The sequence below is a fragment of the Myotis myotis genome, unplaced genomic scaffold (genome assembly GCF_014108235.1).
Source record: "Myotis myotis isolate mMyoMyo1 unplaced genomic scaffold, mMyoMyo1.p scaffold_m19_p_6, whole genome shotgun sequence".
In the NCBI taxonomy this organism is placed as follows: domain Eukaryota; kingdom Metazoa; phylum Chordata; class Mammalia; order Chiroptera; family Vespertilionidae; genus Myotis; species Myotis myotis.
Genome location: NW_023416368.1, coordinates 27098915 through 27122990, shown reverse-complemented (window position 1 = coordinate 27122990; position 24076 = coordinate 27098915). Strand labels below are relative to the sequence as shown.

General features: G+C 45.5%; 1 protein-coding gene and 1 pseudogene across 5 annotated transcripts in view; both read right to left on the bottom strand.

The window, feature by feature from the left end:
• FGF1 (fibroblast growth factor 1) overlaps window positions 1-24076 on the bottom strand; it is a 90737-nt gene that overhangs the window by 11895 nt on the left and 54766 nt on the right. For all 5 annotated transcript variants that reach the window (XM_036314356.1, XM_036314360.1, XM_036314357.1 and 2 more), the window contains exon 2: window positions 11097-11299. In XM_036314356.1, coding sequence (XP_036170249.1) covers window positions 11097-11265 — 169 coding nt within the window. In that variant the 5' untranslated portion in view covers window positions 11266-11299. The remainder of the gene's footprint in view (window positions 1-11096; window positions 11300-24076) is intronic.
• LOC118659466 lies at window positions 21437-21560 on the bottom strand (annotated as a pseudogene).

Below are 24076 nucleotides of genomic sequence, written 5' to 3'. Positions count from 1 at the left end.
AAACCCCAAGGGGCAAATCCTTTTAGGTAATCAAAGAAGATGTTTTCTTAAAAATAGACCTTATCTTTCAGAGAAGTGTTATGTTCACAGCAAAATTGATCAGAAGATTTCCCATATACTCCCTGCCCCGCAAATGCATAGCCTCCACCACGATCAGCATTCCCCACCAGAGTGGCACATTTGTCATGACGGATGAACCTGCATTGACACATTGTTATCACCTAGGAAGATTTTTATAAAGCTCTTGATTTCCTAGTTCATTTCTGTTCTATGCCTTAAATAGTTCCCATTCATCTTGCTGTGGGGTGAGCGAGTTGACTTTGCCGTCTGTGGAGTCCCCTTCTGGCTGTGTGAAGGCCTCACAGAGCAGGAGCCAGCGCTGCTTGGCACATGAGCCAGTTCTCGGCCATGAGCCCCAGCACCAGGGTTGTTACACTGGTGAGAGTTCGTCTCAAGAGTTTCCTCTGTAAATATTATTTCTCCAGGATGTCCAAGTTTCATAGCTCATTTTCACTGAATTTCTTTCTGGCTAAGTTTCCTAAACATATATCCTTCTGCAAGTAGGGCTGGCAGGAAGGAGTAACACCCAGCCCAAGCTACTCGTGTAACCGACTAGGTGTCCAGCTCCCTAGTGTGACTTCATTCCAGTTTTCCAAGCCTACATCCTCCTGCAGTTGCTGCCAAGGAAGAGTGGGAAGGAGAGAGCATGAGAAAGGGGCTCAGAAAGAGGGAGGAGCTGGCCACACAGCCTGGCTGTAGCCAACCGGAGCTCCTCCCTCTTGGAGCCAAGGGGAAAGCCATTCAGTTAACACGAATTCATTAACCTTCTGTGGTGTGCTGGGAACTGAGCTCAATGCCGGACAATGGCCCTGCCTTCAGGAGCTGATGCCCAGTTAGGGGTACAGATGATCCTATGAATGATAAAACAACACAATGGCAAAAAAAAAAAACCCCACTTGTTTTTGAGCTAAAAGCAAACAAAAGTACGGCAACTACAACAAAAACTCTCCCCTATTCTCTCATTTATATATATATACTAGAGGCCCGGTGCATGAATTCATGTATGGGTGGGGCCCAGCTGGCCCGGCCCTGATTGGGGCTGACTGGGCCAGGCTGGCCAGGAGGAGGAGATGCGGGAGGTTGGCCGGCTGGCCAGCCCTGCCCCTGATCAGGGTGGAGGGGGGGCGATCGGGGGTGGGGCCAGCCCCTCCCCCTGGTCAAACTCTGGTCAAACTCCCGTTTGAAGAGACAATTTGCATATTACCCATTTATTATATAGGATATAATTTTCTTCCAAGGAGAAGCAGAAAATAATATACAGTGAAAAGAGCAAATTACAAAATAATATTTAGCCCTGGTTAGTGTGGATCAGTTGGTTGGGCGTTTTTCCATGCATCAAAAGGTTTCCAGTTCAATTCCCAGTTAGGGCACATGCCCAAGTTGCTGCGGCTCAATCCCTGGTAGGGAGCATGCAGGAGGCAGCCAATTGATGTTTTGCTCTCAAATTGGTGTTTTTCTCTCTCTCCCTCTCCCATCCTCTCTCTCTAAAATCAATAAAAATATTTTTAAAAATAATATTTATAGTACATCCTTAATGAAAATTTTATGAAAAATACAAAATGTGCATAGCTCATGAATATATATGGAGTAAAATAGAAAAATGTGCCCCAGATACAGATCAAGTTCATATAAGCAGCAGCTCTGGGAAGGATAAGACTGGGGAGAGGAGTAGAGGGAACTTCCCTTTCATCCTAACTCTTCATTTCTTTTGTTTGTTTGCTTATTAATCCTCACCCAAGGATATTTTTCCATTGATTTTTTAGAAAGAGGGGAAGAGAGGGGAAGAGACAGAGAGAGAAAAACATCAATGTGAGAGAAACACATCGATTGGTTGCCTGGACAGGGGCCAGGGATTGAGCCTACAACCGAGGCATGTGCTCTTGACCAGAATTGAACCCAAGACCCTTCAGTCCTTTGGCCAAAGCTCTAGCCACTGAGCCAAACTGACCAGGGCCTAGCTCTTCATTTCTTTAAAAACACAATTCTGAGGCAAGAACAGCCAGCTGGTAACACTGGTTAACTCTGGGCGATGGGGCTGTGGGTGTTGGTAGAATTCTCCTTTGTACTTTTGAGGGGATGATTCACATAGAAAGCCCAGTTCTCAGTCAATGGGCAAACACTGAGCGCTGGCCAACACTTGCATTTCTTGCTCCCGATGACCCCTGTGATGCTCCAGGACCCAGCTCAGGCTTGACCCCAGGGACCATCTAGTTCTAAAGGAATCCATAAAGGGGAGTCTTCTGCAGGCAGTCAGGGCCCAGGAAGGCTGGTGAGGCTGGACAGGGGTGAGGGACCACCGAAGCCACACCTTTCTGCTCAGTTTCCTTTTCCAGCACCTTCCACCAGGTTAGCACCAGAGCTGGGAGGAGCCACTCCTCTTCATCCCATCGGGGGAGCTAGGACTTGCTATCTGTGCGCAGGAAGGTCGGTGGCTCTAAAGCACCCCGAGCCTGAAGGGGCGAGTACTTTTTGAAAAATGATACGTCACTGAGTCCTTATTGTTCCCCAGTTCTGACCTGGGGACCGCGACTTTGACTTAGCTGGAGACCTGCAAAGCACTGTTTGAAAAGGTACTCTTGTGTGAGACATAAATTTCTTAAAGGAATCCAGTTTACAAAGCGTTGCAAAAATGGGCTGTAAGAAGGTGGGAGATGTTTGCTTGGTGGATTTGTGACCGTATCGTCAATAGAATCCAAAGTCCTGCTCCCTTGCTAGGAATAAATACATGAGGGTGTGCAGGCGTGGGAATGGCCTGTCTGTCAAAAATAAATGTCAATCGGCTGCAATGTGCAAGATCGCCTTGTGGATCGTGCCCCTCCCTGTCCCCTTCGCATCGTTGGAACCGCTTCACGGGTCTTTACTTAGAGGAACCTACGGAAAGGGGAGCCGAGCCTTTGAGTGGAGATGCCGGCCCCTAACGAGGTGTTCTACCTTTTCTTCCAAGCAACCGAGCAACCGTAAGCCTGTCTCTGTGGTTCTCTCTTCTGCTCCCCAGAGCCTTCCATTAGCTCTTAGCGATAGTTTATTTGCAGTAAGATGTGTGACTCCTACTTTCCAAGGACAGAAAGGAAAAGGTGTTAGGAGCCTGTCAGCGCCTAAAGAAGTGAGTTCTTGGGACCCTGCACCTGGTGTCTCAGCCCCAGGCCGCCCTCACCCTCACCTTCCTGCCCCGTTCTAGAAATTTTAAAAAATGAGATCACAACTGGTGCCGTTAGTGAGACAAACGCGCCGAGGGAAGTGTTGCTTCTGCAGCTCCGTGGCCTGTGAGCCCGCTTTCCACTTCTCTCCAAAGAGAGTCCAAAAGAGATTATGTGCCTGGTTTATTCTGGGTTGAGACTTCCTGTCCTTTGCCATGTTTACCCAAAGTGAGGTCAGCCTCCTTCAGAGCTCTGTGAGGTTGTTTTATGTCAGTGGCATTTATAATTAAAGCGTAGCCGCAAGCCGGGCTCCGCAAAACATTAGAGAAAGACGGTGAAGAAGAAGAAAAAATGGAGTTTATGGGAAAAAAATTCCAGTGGTTTGGAATGCATATATATCTGAAAAAGGCTTTTCTTAGTGTGTCAAGGCGTCTGCTTCCCCTTTAGGGTCTGAAAGGGGTGCCTGGAAAATTTTGTTACAGTCCATGGACTGTGAGATATTAAAAAAAAGAAGTTTATCTAGAAAAATCCCTCCCGCGTAACCAGATAAGGGGTGCACGGGGAGGAGGGGCAGGGAGCCTTCTGGCATCACATCGACCAAGGTGAGAACCCCGCTGGGAGAGCTCTCTACCTGGCAGGGGGTCGCTGTGTCCGCGTTGGTCACGTGAAAAGCTACCTTGATTTCCAGCCGGATCTGGTGGCCAGCGAAGTGCCTTTCCCGGTAGGTGCCGTCCCGGCAAGCCCGAGGAAGGAAGTCTGGCTGCCTGGAAAACGAGGGGCGGGCGGATTTCACCGGAGAGAGGGAGTCTGCCCTTTGGAAAGGGCTGCACAGTAAAGTAGCATTCTTTGGACCTGCCAACTACCCTAGTGCCTTTAGGATGTGGTTTGATTTATAAATATTTGATTGGCACACACTTTGCTCAGAACATTTCCATCTGTGTGGCGAGCGGTGCCGGTAAGCCTGCTCCCCACGCAGCCTCCGCCGTGCTCGGGAGGCGAGGGGTGCAGGCTGCAGGCGGAGGCGGAGGCTTTGGGACTCTCGTGAGCTTAGGATCTCCAGTGAGCGTTCCCCTTAGGAGTCCCATCCAGGACGAAGTCATGGTCCCCGTCACCAGGCAGGAAACTCTAGCAGGAGGAGTGGAATCAGACACGGAGCTGTCGCTGCTTTCACGGAGGTGCTTGCTCTGTGGGAGAGGGTACCCGAGCAGGGCTTGCTGGGTCAGTCTGGGCACATGAGACCCACATGCCAGGCCTTGGGAGTGCCAAACCTCGACAGTCTCAGAGACACTGAGAGGAAGAGTCACCCTCGGTCTAGCGAGCAAGCATAGCAGTTATTCACTTAACAGTCTTCAAAGATCAGATGGTGGGAGGAGGAAGGCCAGGGGCCCTCAGGGATGAGGACGAGGAGTGTGTACACACTTTTACAAACATTATCACACTTAAAATTCCTACTTTCTTATGAGATGGGTACCCTTGTCATCCTTGTTACTTTAAAATTTAAATTTGTTAATTTAAGTATAGTTCCTATACAATATTACATTAGGTATATTATTTTGAGGTGTACAATATAGTGATGTGACATTTTTATACCTTACAGTGTGATCACTCCACTAATTCTAGTGGTCATCTGGCACTGTATAAGCTTATCACAATAGTATTGATTATACTTCCCTTTACCTTTTTCACCCATCCTGCCATCCCCCTCTTTTCTGGTAACCATCCCTTTCCTCTCTTTTTCAATGAGTCTGTTTTTGCTTTGTTTGTTCATTTGTTTTGTTTTGTTGATTCCACATATAAGTGAAACCCTACAGTATTTGCCTGTCCTTGTCTGACTTATTTCACTTAGCATGGTACTTTCTAGATCCATCTATGTTGTCACAAATGGCAAGGTTTCATTCTTTTTTTTTTATTGCTATGTAATATTCCATTGTATATATGTACCATATCTTTATCCATTCATCTATCTATGGGCACCTAGGTTGCCTCCATACCTTGGCTATGGTGAATAACGCTGCAGTGAACATGGAGGTGCATGTATCTTTTTGAATTAGTGCTTTTGTTTTCCTTTGGATAAAAATCTGGAAATGAAATTGCTGGGTCATATGGTATATCTATTTTTAGTTTTTTGAGGAATCTCAATACTTTTCCATAGTGGCTGCACCAATTTACACCACCAATAGTGCATAAGGGTTCTCTTTTCTTTACATCCTTGCTAATGCATGTTATTTGTTGACTTTTTGATTACAGCCATTCTGACTGGTGTGAAATGACACCTCATTGTGGTTTTAATTTGCATTTTTCTGGTGATTAGTGATGTCGAGCTTCTTTTCATATGTCTGTTGGCCATCTACATGTCTTCTTTGGAGAAATGTCTATTCGTGTCCTCTGCCCATTTGTTTTTAAATCAGATTGTTTATTTTTTGTTATTGAGTTATATGAGTTTCTTATTTATTTTGGATATATACCCTTATCAGATATATTATTAGTGAATATATTCTCCTGTTCAGTGGGTTGTCTTTTAGTTTTGATGATGGTTTTGTCATCCTTGTTTTTAAAATAAGGAAACTGATGAACATGGAGAGGAGGTGACATCCTCAAGGTGACATGGAACTAGTAAGTGGTGATGGGACCTGCACCTACATCCATCTGACCCACATGACAGGCTCTATGAATCCATTATGTTTATTTAATATGTTTGTGGGGCAAGACCAGTGTCATGGTATTGATGTCGGGGCAGCAGTGGCATATGGAGAGAGCCTTAATCATAAAGAAGCTGGGGATTCTGTGTGGAGCTTTCCCAGTTACTTGCGGGTCACGGGCCCTGTTAGCTCTGTGTTCGTTCACCGAATGATGATAATTTGTAACCTCACGGGCTTCTAGCTAGGCAGAAACAAAAGAATCTAGTGCAGAGCCTGGCCCTTCCAGGTGCTCAGTTGGCATTTATAGAATGCTAGTGGCCCGGTGCATGAAGTCATGCACATTGAAAGGAAATTAATTAGAAGAATGTTTTAATATCACTATTCGCCCTTTCTCTTGAATAGAAGTGTCAACTAAATTCACAATCAACAATGACAGATTGAAACACACACGTGCAAATGGCGCCAGTGAGAGCTTTATATGTATCATGCATGTGCGAGTCAACTTAGCCTTTTATAGATATAGAATAAACTTGCTTAATTAGACCTGCTTTCTGATTTAGCTAAACTTTTTCCAGCCCAGTGAAGCACCCCAACTTCTCTTTCAGGTAACTGTCAGCAACACAGCAGTAAATATCATCACAAAGCAGATTATTATTGTAGATCATGCAGGGAGAACAAAGGGTAAAATATTTAACTGCAGCAGTGTTTGACTATATTCTGCACAGTGAGAAAACCTGAAGTCATTTTCAAGGTCCACCATGTCTTACTTCTTTTCAGTCAGGTGAAGTTTCTAAGCTTTCTAAATCTCTGTTTTCTGGCTAATGAAAATAGGATTCCACTGAGTCTCCTGTCTACCTACTCCAGGACTTCTGTGAGGATCAAATGAGATGAGGCACATGAAAACGCTTCACAGACATTAGGTTAAAGTGTAAAATGTTTCCACCTGGCTATAAAGCAAGTCGTGTTTGTGAGCTGAGGAAACTGCAAGGAGGCTAGTTGCTAGGTAGAGGAAGCTGGGCGTTGCTACGTGATGTCATTACCTGGAGCCCACAGTGACCATTTCTGGGCTGGGCTGGGGGCCGCATTTTGTGCCATGGGGTCTTGGCAGCATTGGCTGCAATTTGGTGGAGTGTCGCTCTGGGGTGGTGGTGGGGCCTGTGTCCCACTTAGGGGAAGCTGAGTGTTGGTTTGTCTGTGCCAGATGCATGGTGCTGGCTAGTGCACATCATGGCAGCTCCTGCGTTGAGCATCTGCCCCCTGGTGGTCAGTGCATATCCTCATGACCAGTCAGGCCGTAGTAGGGACACTTAGCACATTAGCCTTTTATTATATAGATATTGTGGAATTTGGATCTATCTACCTCCAATGCAGTTCATTCACTAATCAAATTAATGTTTATTGGACATTATATTAACTGTCAGACAATGTGCTAGCCACTGAAATTGCATTGTTGGACTCTAAGTCCTCATCCACATGGGGGAGAAAACCATTAAATAGTCACACAGTTAAATGCGGAATTACAACTCTAAGGAGAGCTGCCTGGTGCACAAGGCACTCTCCGATGTCTTTCCCTGCACCTGTTCTTCTTCCAGGATCCTCCCTCTCCTGGTGACATCTCCATTTACCCATCTCCCAAAGGAAAGTCCTGGGAGTCAACATGAATTTTCTGACAACCAGCACCCATGCCCCTTCTCACAGTGGGCAGTTCTTGCTCTCTGCATTTTCCTGGCATTTGGAATATGGTAATGGCACCAGTGCTCACAACCCATAGGGGTACCTGCCCACCATGTAACGTGAGGAGTTGTAAAGGGGCAAACCAAAACGTCTTCTCTACAGGCCCGAGATCCCCACCAGTGGAGACATTCCACTCAGGGCTGCATTACAAAGGCCTGTGCACAAGCACCCCTTGTAGGGTCATGCCACTCCAGGAGGGGCCCTGTGTGAGTTCTTGGGGACTTATTCTCCTCCTGGAGGTAGAAGACCAATTTTGAAAACTTCCCAATTTTGCCCAAGGCAGATCCGCTGGTTGGGGACAAAGAGAAGCTGTGAAAGGAGTTATTTTTTACATTGGAGAGCTGGCAGGCCTACAGTTCTATCTTGCATGATTTATGTAGATTTATTTAAATATTTGATTGGCTTTTAGAAATCATTCTTCCTGAGGGAAGTCTTAGACTGTGACTCTACCTGTGACTCTAGTCATGCTCAAACTAATGACCAAGGGTTATTAATCATCCCCTCACTAGACTGTGCTAATCAGTTAGTCAGGGATCATCCACTCCATGCCTGTCCAGATTAATTATGTTTCTGAATAATAATCCTTGAAATTCACAAGGGTTGTGGCAGTACCGCCACTGGGCAGAAGAGGGCGACGTAACCACATTCAGCAGGTGCATTCAAGCCAGGGAGTCCTCTGGGCTGCTGGATCTCATGAGTTTTCAGCCTTGTCAAGTACACACGGCAGTGTTATGATTCCCATAGGTGGGGAGACTGAGTCTCAATATGTTCCACAAGGTCAGACAGCTGAAAACACCGAAGATATCCACAGTTCCAGATGGGAGGGGATGTTTGGAAGGGTCATGGGGTTGGGGGCTCAAAGCTGCCTTTGCAGAGCACTTGATGCAAAATGGAGAGAACGGTAACTGCCCAGTGCTGCTCCAGTTAAGGGGCAACGCAGGAATGTGAACTCAGCTTTCTGACTGTTAATCCCAGGCCCCCGGCTCTGCCAAGGGTGTGTAGATTATCCAGTTCTCCCGGCACTGACAGGTACAGAACCACTCGCCCCACCGACTCCGATTTCTGTCCTCCTTGACCTTTGTTCTTAGTCCTAGAATCAGTAAATAGGCCAACACATCAACTCTGCATGTTGCCAGAAAGGCATTGAATCGAAACCTGAAATTAGACCCCCTGGCCTTCCTGGAAGGCAGTATGTTTGAAGAGAAAAAAACGAGGGAAGGCCCTAAGTATTACACTGGATTTCCACATGCTGGGTCAGATATACGTAAATCTCGATGATGATGACAACAATAGCAATATTAACCAACATGTGCTTACTCTCGGCCAAGGGACTGTGCCAAGAATTTTCACCACATTATCTCATTTAATCCTCTCAAGAAACCTGTGAGGCAAGAAATATTATTTTATAAGTGAGCAGACTGAGGCAGAAAGGTCAAGTCACTTGCCCATGTTCACTTGCCAAATAGTTAACCCAGCATTACTTGTAGGCAGACCTCCTCATTCACACCTTAAGGCTCCCTTATGCTGCATTCCAAGGGCCCTGGCATCTTAGGTGAGGCACCTGGATCCTCAGCACTATTCAGAAGTCCCGGTACTACCCACTCAGAGTGCAGTCCCTATGTGGATGATGGAATGACAACAATGAGGACATATGCCATTTGCACAGAAATTCCAGCACGTGGAAGTTGTCATTGTCACCTCTCAGAATTCAAGGTTTCCCGAAGCAGCCAGCTTAACCCAGAGGACTGCTTCACCAAGGTTATCTTTCCCCTGAGAGTCTGAGGACCAGAGAGCATTTCCATTGGTTCAGAAAACTAGTAAAACTTATTAGAAATGTTAAAACCTTAGAGAATTAAAGCTCATTCCCCTTATGTTGAGTGGGGCAGATCACACAAATTGTGTAACTTGCCTTACACCACAGATTCCAGTCTAAGTCTACTTATTGTCAGTAAATGTTGCTTCTGTACAGTTGGCATACTAAACAGAGTTGTTTTCGCCCCACTCTGGTGCCTATTTTTCATTGAGGATCAGGCATTCAGAAGGCCCATTTGAAGACAAGCCATCAAAACAAGGCCCAATACATCTAACTCTGCAGCTGCAAGCCCCAACCTCAGCCTTCCTGCTCCTCACCTCAAGGTGGCTGGGAGGGAAGGGACAATGCCAATTGGTTCATAAATGCCAGCTTCCCTCCCCACTGCCTACTCATCTGAGGGTAGAGAGCGAGCACAGTGCAGTGGTCATTTGTACTCATATCCTGCTGCATGAGGCATTTTCCATGAATAATGAAGAATATCTGATATATAAACCATCACATCAAAACCAGTGATGTGTATTCCATTAAAAAAATTTTTTTTCCTCTTAAAGATTTTTAATTGATTTTTAGGGAGAAAGGAAGGGAGAGAAGAGACACATCAATGTGAGAGAGAAACATTAATCAGCTGCCTCCTGAACACCCTGCTACCGGGGATTGAGCAACTCCGGCGTGTGCCCTGACCAGAAGTCTAACCGGCAACTTTTCAGTGCACAGGACAACGGCCAACCAATCGAGCCACAGCGGCTCAACCTGTGCATTCCATGTAAAAGCCATCCTATGGAACATTACTCTCCGCCTGTGCTATATTCCGTGTCTCCTAATTTCATCCAGACTTTCCTTCTCCTGATTCGTGACACGTTTGGCCCTGTTGACCCTCTTTGCAGGGACCAGATCTGACTTTTGCCTTCTCTGCAACATCGAATGCTTCAGTGGTAACTCAGGGAATTCCCAATTACATCACAGAGGACCCCGACACCTAATATCAACACACACCAACACCTGAACTACTCAAGCAGAAGGAAGACATTTTTATTCTTAGATAGTCAAGAAGATTCTTTTCTCCGGAGTTATAACTCCATTTATCAATACCGTCTGAGAGCTGGGCTGGCAGGAAAGCCCGGAAGAGATGCTCAGCTTTTGGCTCGAATCTCTCCGGCTCTCTAGTTTCTATAAGGTCTGGAGAATGACTTTACCCCTCCCGTTACCCAACCACATCTGCAAGATATGCAGAGCGGAAGCTGCATAATTTATGATGTGCAAGCTATGATTCACACCAGGATTTCACAAACCAATCCCAGTGGGAAGGTAACGCGGAGAGTCGGTAAACTTGAACCTGAGCCCATGTCTTCGTGCGAGGTTTACCCACCCTGCCCCATGCGGCTCTTCCCCGCATGGAGCAAACAGGACCCTGACCAGCCTGGAGGAACAGACCTCTCACTACTTACAGAAATCTGAACATCTGAACACTGGCCGCCACATCTGAGCTCAAGGCAGTTGTGTAAGTCAACAGAGAGTTTCCTTTAGGCAGGCTGTGGCCCTCACAACTCTAGTTTCCACACCCAGACCCTTCCCACATTTCTATTGCCCTGCCTTTGAGAGTGTCATGCCTGGAAAAGAAGGTACCAATCTTTAGATGTCCTCCCTTCCCCCACCTTTGACTAAGGAAGACACCAGAAAGGGGAGGGGCTCCCAGAAGGATGCCTGGGTGCTTACTGTGCTGGTCGCTCCTGTCCCTCGTCCCGTCCACGGTGCCGTCTGGGAGGATCCGCAGGAAGTGGCCCCCGTTGCTGCAGTAGAGAAGCTTGGGCTTCTTGTAGTTCTCCAGAGGCAGATTGAACCTCTCGGTCAGGGCCGTGAACGTGGTGACTTCCCCCTCAGCCATGGCTCAGCCGCTGCCGGTTAGGGTGCTCTCAGGGCTGTAAGAAATTGAACAAACCTGTAGAACGCTCTTCCAGCAAAGGTACAACGTACAGGCAGGGAAAGGGAGCCTGGGGGGCAGGGCTCTGGTCGGCTGGGAACCACAGACTGGCCAGGTGATGCCCACAGTAATGGGCCCGTGTGGTGGCCGGCGGCTAAGGAAGGATAGTCCTGGCAGGGGAGGGATTGTCTGGCCATTTCTCACTTCCAATTGGACACGGCTTTGGATCAAGCTGTGTGATTTTTAGAACTTTAAATTTAATCATTTGGCCAAGGGAAAAGAAAATAATGTGTTGGTCCCTCCTTCTGATCCACACACATCCTCAAATTAAATACCGAAGTTGCACTAAAATAACCCCCAGGGTCTGGCTGGAACCCACAAAAGCCGAGAGGCCGGCGCTGAGGTTTTGCCCTCTATCCTCCCACGGTTTTGACTGGGCACCGCCAGGCCCAGGTGCAGAGATAGCAGAGAGCCCAGGCTCGAGACCTGGAGGACTCGCGTGGCGGCCTCCCACAATAGTGACAGCCGAGGGTTAATGTGTAAAGGAAAATTCTGGGTTTGCCGGTGGGGGAGCCGTATGTGGGGGTGTTACATGGGGTTTTTAAAGGGCAAACACTGTGCCAAGGGAAGTTTTTTGAGACAGATCGTTATGAAGGCTATGCCAGTTATTGCCTGCTTCCACAGCTCTCCACGCATCCTCATGACACACAGAGAGGGTGTCCCTTGTGCAAAGGCCATCTTCATCCTAATTACTGTCTAATGAGACATACTTATGATGACACAGAAACCACCATATTGCATATTATAATCCTCTAATGTCCTCCATGCCCACTATCCACAAATTTGTAATATATTAGTGTAAAAATGTATCAATTATGCCTCTGAGGATTAAAAAGCAAAGCCAACAAACACTAGAATTTTACAGCATCTACTTGTCCCCACCATTTAGGAGAATGACGTACCGGTGACTCAAGGACTGTACAAGGCAGAGGCGAAGAGACCAGGACCCTGACATGGAACCTTTGTAGGTGTGAGTAGATGCTGGTCGTACACATTGGTTATCAGGTGGCCTTATCATAATAATGATCATCATCATTAGCATTGTATTCTGGGCTACAAGCTGACTCATATAATTCTCACCACCACCCTTTGAAACAGACACTAATCTCCCCCCATTTTATAAATAAAATGTAGCCAAAACGTAGAGATGTTCAGTGGTCTGTCCAAGGTCAACAGCTGGTACGTGGTGTCTCTGAGCCTCCAGACGGGGCTCTTGAAACAAAGCCCTAATGTGCCCTTACTCACCAGGAAAAGGTTCAGTGACCTCACTGATACTGCGGTGTTCTAGTCATCCCGCCCCCTCCACGGTTTCCCTCTCTGTGGTTTCAGTTACCCACGGTCAACCCTGGTCTAAAAATATTAACTGAAAAACTCCAGAAATAAAACATTTCCTAAGTTTTCGATTGTGCAGCGCTCGGAGTCGCCTGATGAAATCTCACACTGTCCCGCTCCGTCCCTCCCAGGACATGAATCTCCCTTTGGCCAGCATAGTCATGCTGGATACACGCCCACCTGTTGTCTCTTAGTGGCCGTCTTAGTTATCAGACCGATTGTTGTGGTCTCATAGTGTTTGTGTTCAAGTCACCCTTACGTGATGGCCGTTCACCTAACTTCCACTACAGTATATTGGTGTAACTGCTCTATATTATTATTCATTATTGTTGTTCGTCTCTTACTGTGCCCAATTTAGAGATTACACTTTATCACAGGTATGTATATGTAGGAAAACCTAGTATACAGGTATAAGGTGTGGTGCTGTCTGTGGTTTCAGGCAAAAATTATTTACGTTGGCTATCACCATCACCAACAGTCTCGGCTTTCGCCCCCATGCCAACCTTGCAGTGGGACTCCCGCTGCCGCTCATTCCCCAGTGGAACCCACATCACTAGGTGTTAAGGAGCCCTGGGAATGTCACAGAAAGCCAGCCAGCCCCCTGCATTCTCCACACTCGCCATCCATCCACCCATCCCTAGAACAGCCTCACGGAGCTACTCCACAGAAATTAATTCCACTGTAAATGGAGGCAACAGTTGGGATAGTTTGTCCTGGTGACTTTGGAATTAGGGATCATTTGGGAAGCGTCCATTTGTTTCTCTGCTCTAAGCATTTTAGTGTTTCTGGTACATCTCCTGCTATCTGCAGCCACATGGGCCAGTCACACTAGCCCCACTTTCAGTTAATAGTTTGATGTCCCTCCACAAACCCCCAAAGAGAATTTTGCATATACCATATAAACATATATTTAAAGTCAGACCATCCCAAATATGCTCTTCACATATGGTAAAACTCTGTCCAGCCCTTTCACATAGTACAATAACAGATAGAAACTTAATTTTGTTTACATTGATTCCACAGAGAAGACGGCAGATTTTACCTTGCACAGCACGTTGCATTTCCTTCTCAAACCCTCATTCTTTCTTTCAGACCCTTTTCTTTCATCCACAGACCTCTACGTCTCTGTGTCCACCTCTGTTTTTTTTTTTTTTCTCTCTCTCTCAGTCTCTCTCTCAGCCCTTTTCCCACCCAGCCTCTTCATCTCCCTCTCACTCCACTTGCTTCTGGATCCCTTCTGATATGAAACAATTTGTTTCTTCCAAACATGGCCCTCTTCACCCATCACCTCCCTATTAGCATAGAATAATTACAAGAAGCCCCTTTCTTCAAATACAGCTAAGAGATCATTAATATTCTTTGTTTTATCAATTTTTTCCCAAGCACTTACTAAGTTATGTCCTTAATTTGTGGCAGGAGATAATAATTATATGTTAGTGTTGCCATTTAACTGTACAAATAGCCACTTGTAATGTCAGTCTTCAGTGGGCAGACTTTTGTTTCTTGTTGTGCCTGGGTTTTCTCAAATGGAAGTCCCACGTGCCCCTGATTGTGCGTGTTAAGGAGGCCGCCCTTCTGCATCCAGCAGCCATGGAGAGTCTCCATTAGGACATGTTCTAAGTGTTGGGCATGGATTTGGCTCTATTTGCATTCTTGCTTCCATCCCATTGGGATGAAGGGGAACAGATGCACAGAAGGCGGATTGAGGTTGGAGGCACCAGCTCTGTCCAAGGACTGTACTAATGCTCCCCCTCCCGGACTTCATCACTGCGGAGCTCTCTCCAGCTAAACCACCTCTGCAGGGGCCAGCAGGCACCCCTCCTTCCTGATTACAGGGCAGCCCACGGTTATACCAGGCTGAGACTCTGCTCTCTGCCTGCTCCCCCAGGAGGAGGGTCAGTAATGGGGTGGTTTACTGGCTTCAGATTGCTCCCATCACCCCTCAGTGCAGATCCATACCTGGAAACCCGATGGGGACCTGCTGACTCCTGAAAATAAGCCTTGAGTCAACATGAAATTGATAGACTGTGGAAGCAGCATTTGTGAATCAGCTGACACTTAAAAAAAATGACATCCTTTTTGTTGCTGAAGGAAACCCCAGAGACATGAAAAGCCCCCCCTTTTTTGCCTTATTACAGTTTACCAATATTTTAAGCAGTGGTTGGTCCACAGTTCCTTGCCAATCCAGTATTTGTTAGAGGATAGGAATAAAGGAAGTCTATGAGGTGATAAAACCATTAGGCAGCAGCCTTAGCAAGCCCTTGGGGATTTACACGAATTGCTCTAATAAATGAATCCATTAACTCCATGATATCAGGCATTAAGCATAATGGAAATTTATAAGCTCTGCTTCTTGTTATTACTATCTTCTTGTTGGCTGTTGGGGGAAGGAGTTATGTCTCTCTCTCCCTCTCCCTCTCTTCCTCTCTGTCCTTCTGTGGGTGCATGTGCGTGTGTGTGTGTGTGTGCGTGTGCGTGTGTGTGTGTGTGTGTGTGTGTGTGTGTGTGTTGGGAGATGTCAAAGATCAAGTGGACTTCATGCCATTGTTGTGTGCTAAGCCCAGCCCTTTGAAATTTGGGGCACTAGTGAGATTTTGGGAAAACCTGAAGATTTTCTTATTAGTGACACCAAAGTGAAGAGAACACCAAGCCTTTGGAACATCCGTGTTAAAGGCTGACATATTTTGTCAGCTGTAGCTTTTGGAGGAGAGCGTGGACTCTCACACACGAACAGGATGCTAAGTGTACACCCTTGCCCACGAATACACAGTCACTTTTTCAATGTGGTACAGTGAGCAACACCGTACAGCCCCTTCGATGCACTAATCGGCTCTGGGAACCTGGGCGAGTCATTCACCCCTTCCCAGATGTGTCCCCTAACATTCCCCACCCTGCCTGGGCTCAATAGTCATGACAGCACTTGGAAAGAATAGAACTATGACCGGACCGGTAAAAGATATGAGTAACTGGTTATGTTGAACCAGTCAAGGCTTGATGTGGTCTAGGTCAGCCCTGACTGCTTAATTTAAAGTAATTTTTAAACTGGTATGAAACTATAATTTTTTAGTCCCTCTCATATTTGGCAGAAATTAGCTAAGCTCCCCAACCCCCCCCCCCCCCGCCACCCCCCCAATCATTTAAGCCACCAAGATAGCAGAGAAATGAAGGAGGCAAAGGGAAAGCAGTGTTATGTGTGGCAGAATCCCGGTCACCATTTCAGGCTCAATCCTCAGTTTGCCCACAGTTATTGAGGTGACCTTTGTGAAGCCTGCTATGGGAACAAGACATTTGTGTTCAGTTTGACCCTGGCCACTAAGCTGGAAGGGAATACTCACAGTTCTAAGAATCAAGGGAAAACAAATGCTGATTTTTTATTTTTGTTTTTATCCCCTGTCACTGCTTACACATGCAGAATACCCATGAAGGGAGATATTTTGCAAAATATATAAAGCCACTAAAGGTAGATGCACAGGCATCTGTTAAGGTGGTAATTGGATGTGTCCGCAAACCCAGCATATGTAAAACAGGCCTCACCTTTGGTTCCAAATACACTTTAAGTCTTCCCTCCCTATCTCTATGAATGGCATCACCTCATATCTTAACTATTTCTTATAGATATTAATGAACCTAGATCTTATTAACTCAGAATGTGAGCTAATATTAAAGTTAATATCAAATATTAAAGGTAATTACTAAAGAAAAGAAAAGAAATAGAATTCATTAATTCCAACCAGCAACTGGCAAGGATAAGGGAAATGAAACAAAATAAATAAAACTGTACTTATTCAAAAGAATCCAGGGAAAGAAATAGAAAAATTGCTCAAGATTAGGTGGTAGAAATTAATCCAAATGTATTATGATCACAATAAATGTAAATGGGCTAAATTTACTAGCTACTGGATTTTTAAAAAATTCATCTACACTGATTTCAGGAGACATATTTAAGACACAACGATACAGAAAAGTTAAAAACAAAAGGATGAAAAGTAGATACCAAATGTTAACAAAATTAAAAGTTGATATGGCGATAGTAATATCATATAAAGTAGGTCTAAGACCAAAAGAATGATTAAGGATAAAAGGCATCACTGCATAGAGATAAGTAGAATAATCAACAGAAAGATATAAGAAAGCCTAAGCTTGTGGGATAATGACAGAGCCTGAAACTACATAAACAAAAATTGACAAATACATAAGGAGAAGTTGACAAATCCACAATGGCGGTGGAAGATTTTAATATATTTCTCTTATAAATTATAGAGCAAACAGACAAAAAATATTAAGGATATAGAAGATTGAAATATACAACAAGCCCAATTGAATGAACATGAGAGAACTCTGCACCCCAAAATTAATGAACACCATTCTTCTCAAGGCCACTGAAGCATTTGTAAAAATTGATCATGTATCAGGTCATAAGGCAAGACTCAACACAAATAGAAGAATCCATTGTGTCCATACTATTCTTTGGGTGGAGTGGAAATCGCTCACACCCCTCCTATTGGTGACAAAACCCTTTCTTTTGTACCTTTTTAATGTCTCCTAAAATCATCTTCCTCAGTCCCACTGTGGCTGCTTTAGTTCAGATGCAACACCTTCTCTCACCTGGGCTGCTGAGACAAGCAGCAGTGGTCCCCTTCTTCAGCACGGCTCTCTTTCAGTGCCCTTTGACCCTGCTGCTAGTGGCCTTTTAACACAAGAATCTGACCATCCGTCTCTTGCTAAAGATCTCTGACTGTGTCCGTGGGTTCCCTGCCACCGTCAGGATAAGTATAACCCAGACCCCATCATGACGTGTGAAGCTTTCATCATCTGCTCCTTGCCTAACCCCGCTGCCTTTTCTCTTACTGACCTGTTTTCCTACTAGTGCCCCCACAGCCTCACACCAACAGCATTCTTTCTCTCTCCCTTCCTCCCCCCTTCAACCATGGCCTGGCTAAGTCATACTCACCCTTCAAAAATTTATTTCAGGTATTCTCTCCTCCAGAAAGCCTGTCTGACACGTCCCCCCCACCTAACCTCCCTGCTCTCCCTCCACACCACACGTACCAGTTTAGATGCGTTTATTCCCTAATGCTTCCATAGCCACACTGCATTTACTCTCGTACAGCACTGGTTGCAGTTGCCATGCAGAGTCCCTGTTTACATTCTTTAGTGGTACCCCAACAAGGCCTGCAGGGCTCTGGGAGAGCCAGCCCTGGCTTCCTCCCCTGCCTCACCTTCCACCACACTCGCTTTCTAAATTAGCCTTTCATTTCCTTGAAATCACTGCCTCCCTCTGCTCCCTAACCCTTACCCATGCTCTTCCCTCTCTCTAGAGCACTGTTCCTCTTCATCTTCTCTCTACCCCACTCACCCTGTTAACTCCTACTTTTCTTCAAGTCTTAGTTCAATTGCCAAAATCCTCGAGGAAGCTTTTCCTGACTTTCCTTAACTGGGTCAGGTTCCTCCAGTTCTCATAAGACCATTTAACACCTCCTCAGAGCTCTTACTTCAGTTTTTAATTACACATTCATTCTTTTCGTTATTTAATGAATGTCTCCCTTTACGTCGGGCTTGTCAGTTCCATGATAGTATAAATCAATGTCTTGCTCACTATGGTATCCCAGTGTCTGGCAAAATGCCTGGTGTCTAATAGGCACTTGATAAATATTTGTTGAATGAGTGAATGAATATAATTTAATTATGTGTACTTGACTGTCTCCTTCATTCGTCTCTAAGACCTTGGGCTATACCCCCCCCCCCCCGCCCCCCCAGACCCAGCACTTAGCAAATGCCTGCACAGAATCAGTGTCCTGTGGGTGACTGAATACCAGGCCAGTTCCTTCTCAGGGTCCTAGTGGAAGCATGCTATCAGGAGACTTAATCCTCAGGTATTAATAGAAAAACTAAGCCAAGAGCCTAAATGCATTTTAATTGGGTTAAAATTAGGCTAGAATATCCCATCCTCGGTTAAAAATAGGCACAACCCTGGTTCCCGTCTTGTAGAAGACACTTCCTGACATCTTCAAAAAGAAGTATTATGGAAATTAAGAATCTAAAGGAAGATTTCAGACTTTTGGTCTCAAGTCTAACCTTCTTATCTGACCCAGCGAATGTCTGTGTGGTCTGGTTTTACTGTTTTTGCCAGGGAGTGTCAGGCTGGCAGGGACCCACTGTACACCCTCTGGTGAAGGAAAGTCTGCCTGAAGAGGGGGCGACAGTGTGTTCTTCTTTCTCTTTTTCCTCTACTCCACCCTCCGTAATCTGTACCAGGTCTGAGGTAGGAACATACCATGGCTGAGTGGCCTGGGATAGCATCTCAGCGTGCTGTCCCCAAGCCAGTTCTGTTCCCCGAGCTGAAACCTCATCTTCCAAAGTTGGCAGTAAACCATGGATGTGGCCTGGGATGGACTTGATAGTGGTGTGCAAGTTTGTAAAAGCCAATTATTAAATATTCAGGAATTTTTGCGAGCCAGTTGTTAAACCATTAGTAGCTTGATATCAGCCCTGGTGAGACTATTTACACCACAAAAATTGGAAAATACTACAAATCAGGGCCTTTTTTTCCCCTTCTCTATTTCTATCCTTTCTTTCCCTTCTGTTAGTCCCCCTACCCTCCTCCACCACCCCCCTTCTTTATTTCCTCTGGTAGCTGGTTTACCAACATACTACTGAACTTGGGTTTGAGTCCTGGCCAGACACTTGCTAGCAAATTACTCAGTTTTCCAGTCTCAGTTTCCTCATCTGCAGAAGGAGATTTCATAACAGCAGCTATTGCACAGAATTGCTTTAATTGTTAAGTGATAATACACAAAAAGTGCTGAGCCCTATACTTGAAAACCTGCAAGCATTCCATAGATGGTAGTTTGGTTACCATACTCCACGTATCATATTGTTTAGTTTTGTCAATCTGCACTATTCATTTTGGATTGAACAGACTTGATTTTAAACGTTGAGTAATATTTTGGCAATATTTAAAAAATATCATTTTCTATGTATAGGTTAGAAATTTTCATTATGACTTATATGTAATGATGGTCTCTTCTCATTTGCTTGGGTGCTAACTAGGATATCCTAGGAAAAACGATATTTCATCAGGTTTTGTGTGTTACTGTCCAGGATGACAGAGAACCTAAGGTTCAATAGTCTTTCTTGTCTGTTCTTTAATTTCAGATCCTTTTAATTCTAAAGAATCCCAAGTCACTGATAAACTGTGCCCTGGCTTCCAGAATCAAATATTATTTGAGGGAGATCAAGGTGTCATACTCTAGAATGCCAACAACTTTTATTCAGTACCTGCCATGGGTAGAATCCTGCAGATGTCCTGGAACTTAAAAACTTAAAAAAGAAAAGAAAGAAAAGGAAAAAGGAAGGCCTGAAATCCCTAGTCCACAATTATAATATGCAAAAGGCTCTGAACACTAGAAGTTCTTTCCTAACTCAAATTGTGGCAAAACATGACCCAAACTCTCCTCCGACTAAAATCTGTATTCCACTTTGTGTTAATATTTCTGTAATCCAGTGCAGAATTTGTAACATGTTTGATTGATTATAGCGCACTGTCCCAAACCTCACTGGAGTTGTTCCATAATATACAATGTGTGTACCATACTGCCTTTCTAAAATCTCCAAAATTCTGATTCGAAAATAGACCTACCCCCCAAGGCTTTTCAGATAAAGGGATTCTGGACCTGTAGCAGAAATCACAGTGTCTGCCTTGAAGGAGTTTACCCTCTGGCCATACGAGATTCATCAAGACATGCTTCAGAAAAGAGGGACATAGAAGCCTGGGCCAAGTAGCTGGCAGGAGTGGGGTTGGTTATAATCCAACTGTAGCACCCAGCAGCTCTCCTACCCTTAGCTCTCACACCCCGTAATGAAGAGCAGAAAATCTGAGCAGACAACTGCCACCCCTAAGGCTCTCTAATACCCTGAATTTCCTCCCTTGATTCTGCATCTTTAATTCTCTGCAGTCTGGCTTATCTACTCCCAAAGCACTTCTCCCCTTCGAGCATTGTTCAATCTGAGGTCAGGAATTCTTCCAAGTGCTTAGGGAAAACAGCCTCCACTCCGAGGAAAAATGGTGCACTCCCTGGCAGTGGTGTGCGTGCTCTGTTCTGTCTGAACTTTAATGCTCACCGCCCCCCCCCCCCCCCCCCCTTCCAGAGCGTCCTGCAGGCTCTCCACCATCCTGAAGAGCTGCACACATCTTAATGGAAATATCCTTCCTGCAGACCGATGCTTCCTGCCTCGGGGCCTCGAGCCAAATGCAAAGTGATTCTGCAGAGGCGCTAGCAGCACTCGCCCCTTCTCACAACCTCTCTTACTGATGTGGCTCCAACAATCTTTTGAATCTGTTGTCCAGGTTACAATCTCCAGAACCAGCTCAGCAAGGACATTTCTTTCTTGGAGTCGGCAGACCTTTCAGCTCATAGGAAGATGGTCAGTTTGCTGGGTCTTTCATATTTTTCTTATCTCCTGACCCAGAAATGTTGGCTTCTCCAAACTCAGTCTTTTGAAGTATGTGTTTGTTATCTCTCTGAAAATGCCAAGAGCTTGTTGTTCTTTATGTTTCCCAAGAGCCCGCTTTGGACATACCAGAATAATAAAATATGCCCATAAATAATGAGATAGTAGCCTTTTTCTCCAACATTTACTATGTTCTCATACATTATTTTAATTCTCAAATAAATTCTGTTAATTAAACATTGCTTTTTTAAAAAATTTCTTCCACTTTTTTTTTTTTTTTTTTTTTTTTTTTTTTTTTAGGCTGGGAGGTAAATGAATAGAATAAAATTTTCTATTCAGTCACCTACCCTAGCTGGTTCAATGTCCCATCGTGTAGTGAACAGAACAGAGATGCTGCCCTGAACTGAACTTGAGGCCTTTGCTTTCTCAGCCCCCACTCTGCAGCTCAGGACCAGCGGCGCAGAGAACTTCAACCATTTCCCTAAGGTACACAGCAAAATGAATGTTAGAGCCGAGATCTAAAGGGAGGGTTTTCTGACTCTGGAGTCCATGATTTTAATTGGCAAGGAATGTGGGAAAGAGAAGAGAAAGTCCATTGGACTGAGTAATCCTTAGCTTCTCTATGCTTTTTGCCCCACCAGCCTCCATAACTCGCACAGTCCTGTTGACGGTGTTCTAAAGGAGATACTTGTTGTCGTTGAACGGAGTCTGCATGTTCCTACCTTGGCACACAACCATCCTCTTTCACAGCCGTACAGTGACCTCTTGATTGTCACTCTCTTGCTTCCCCTGAACGACCCAGCGTCACCCGAGTCCATCTTGACCTTTGTCACACTAGAGTCACTTGCCACTGATCATTAAAGAGCTGGGGCCAGGCCAGGGACCACTGGAGGAGGTGGTGGTGGGAGGTACTATGTGAATGGTCCTACTAGGTTGGAGACACCATGAAAAAGGCAAGTTCTCACAACCTGAGAGTCATAGACTTGGGTTTTGGCTTCTGCTGTTTCATTAACTCCTTGTGTGACCAGGCAAGTCATTTAATATTTCTGACCCTCTGCGGCCTCATCTGTCAAAGGAAGCTGCTACGAGTACTGATGTGATCACAGGCCATGAGGAAAGAATGAGGCAGGCCCAGGAAGGGCCCTGCATACAGACAGCGTCTGGGAAATAGAAGGAATTGTTGTTGAAGTATCAGTGTGTTGAATATTGACGTTTTGATAGTAATTGGGCTTTTACACAGCATTTTATGTGAGTAAACAAGCATCTGCGGGTGCCTGTTGTGTAGACACTACATTAAGCGCTTTATAATCATTTTGTATTTGCTGCTCCTTCTGGCATACGGGTAGATGCACACGTTCCCTTTGCTCCAGCCGAGAGAACTGTCAGCATAGAGGCTGGGCAAGTCTGTGGTTTAGCTGCGAATGAAACCCTCAGCCCTGAGACATCAGGTTGTTGTGTCGCCCTCTGTAGGGCGGCCCCATTTCCAGGAGCCCCAGGCTCACCAAAACATTAAAAAAGAAAGAGGACAGAACTCACATTTCTGCCAGACAGATGATATCCAGCCGTCTCTGGAAGAATGGTTAGCAGTCCTGGTGTGCGGTTTCGGGTTTTAAGGTGCTTGGATACAGAGAAGGAATGTAAACTCCACAGAGCTCATCTCACATGTCAGAGTCTATTCTGGTTCTTGAAAGTGGGCCCAGAGGCCCCGCTTCGGCCCGGGAGCCACAGTCCTGCAGAGGCATTTAGCAGCACGCAGAGCAGGACTCCAGCGGGGCAGGGCCCAGGGTTGCAAAGGGACCCAGTGAGAGCCACAGCCAAAGGGCAGGAAGAAAACGGTCACCTGCCCCAGAGCCAGCCTTCTAGTGACTCGTTTCTGGAGCGTCTACATTAGACTAGTGTAAACCTTGCTTCCTTTCACATTTTTTCTTTTTAAGGACTCTGGCTAATTTTAGAGGTTTTACTTGCCAACTCTCTCTGATCTCACATGAAAAGTCCAAAAGCGGCTATTCTTCCATCCGCACTGTTTGCCCTGTTTCAGCACGCCCGATGGCTCACGTGGTCCCGTGGCCACGTCACTGGTAGTCCACACACGGCTCCGCACACAACCCAGCTGTAGGCAGGAACCAGGTGGGTTTATGGGAAGGAGATGGTGTCTGATAAGGGATGAGCTGAAATCTTGTATCCAAGAAGCTAAATAAGAAATACATCTGCCTTGGGCATCTAGCATCTCCAGGGTGGTGCACATTGCAGACAAGATGACACTTATCAGAAAAATCACTGGGATTGGTAGATGCCGATAACCATGACAGCACACTCATCTGTCAAACTTGGCCTCTCAAGGGAGTTTTCCTTCGTTTTGGCAGGGTGCTCCAAACATGGTTTCAACTCCTCGTGATTTCCCTCCTGGTTTATTTCTTTCTTCTCACTGACCTTTCCAAGCCATTTATATTCCCCACTGTCCACTCCTCCTCTCTCATGTCTTTTATATCAAAGCACCACTATATTGGGTGGGGTTGTTTGAAAAATGGCGAATTTTTACGTTATTGGCCTTCGAAAGCAGATTAGGCAACAAAAGTCAGGAGGAATGTCAGGGTGACTTCTGCCATGCTTTTGCACATAACTGCTCTCAGCTTTTAAAGATTCTACATTCCTGGGCTCCTCCTTAGTTCAGAGGGCTCCTCTGGAATTTGATAAACCTAGACATTTAGATGGGCCCGTGGGGTAGGGCAGACAGAAGGCAGGACATTTCCTAATGTTTTTCGTGGTGCTGTATTCTTGAACCCTCAGTGGTGTAAATCACTTTTCTATAGGTCTGTTCATTAAATAAATAAATAGGTGTTGTACTTCAAAGTTGCCCTCCATAGGAGTTGTGAAATTTCACATTCTGTAGCGAGTTTAATTGATTTGATGTTCAAAAATGTTTAGCACTGAA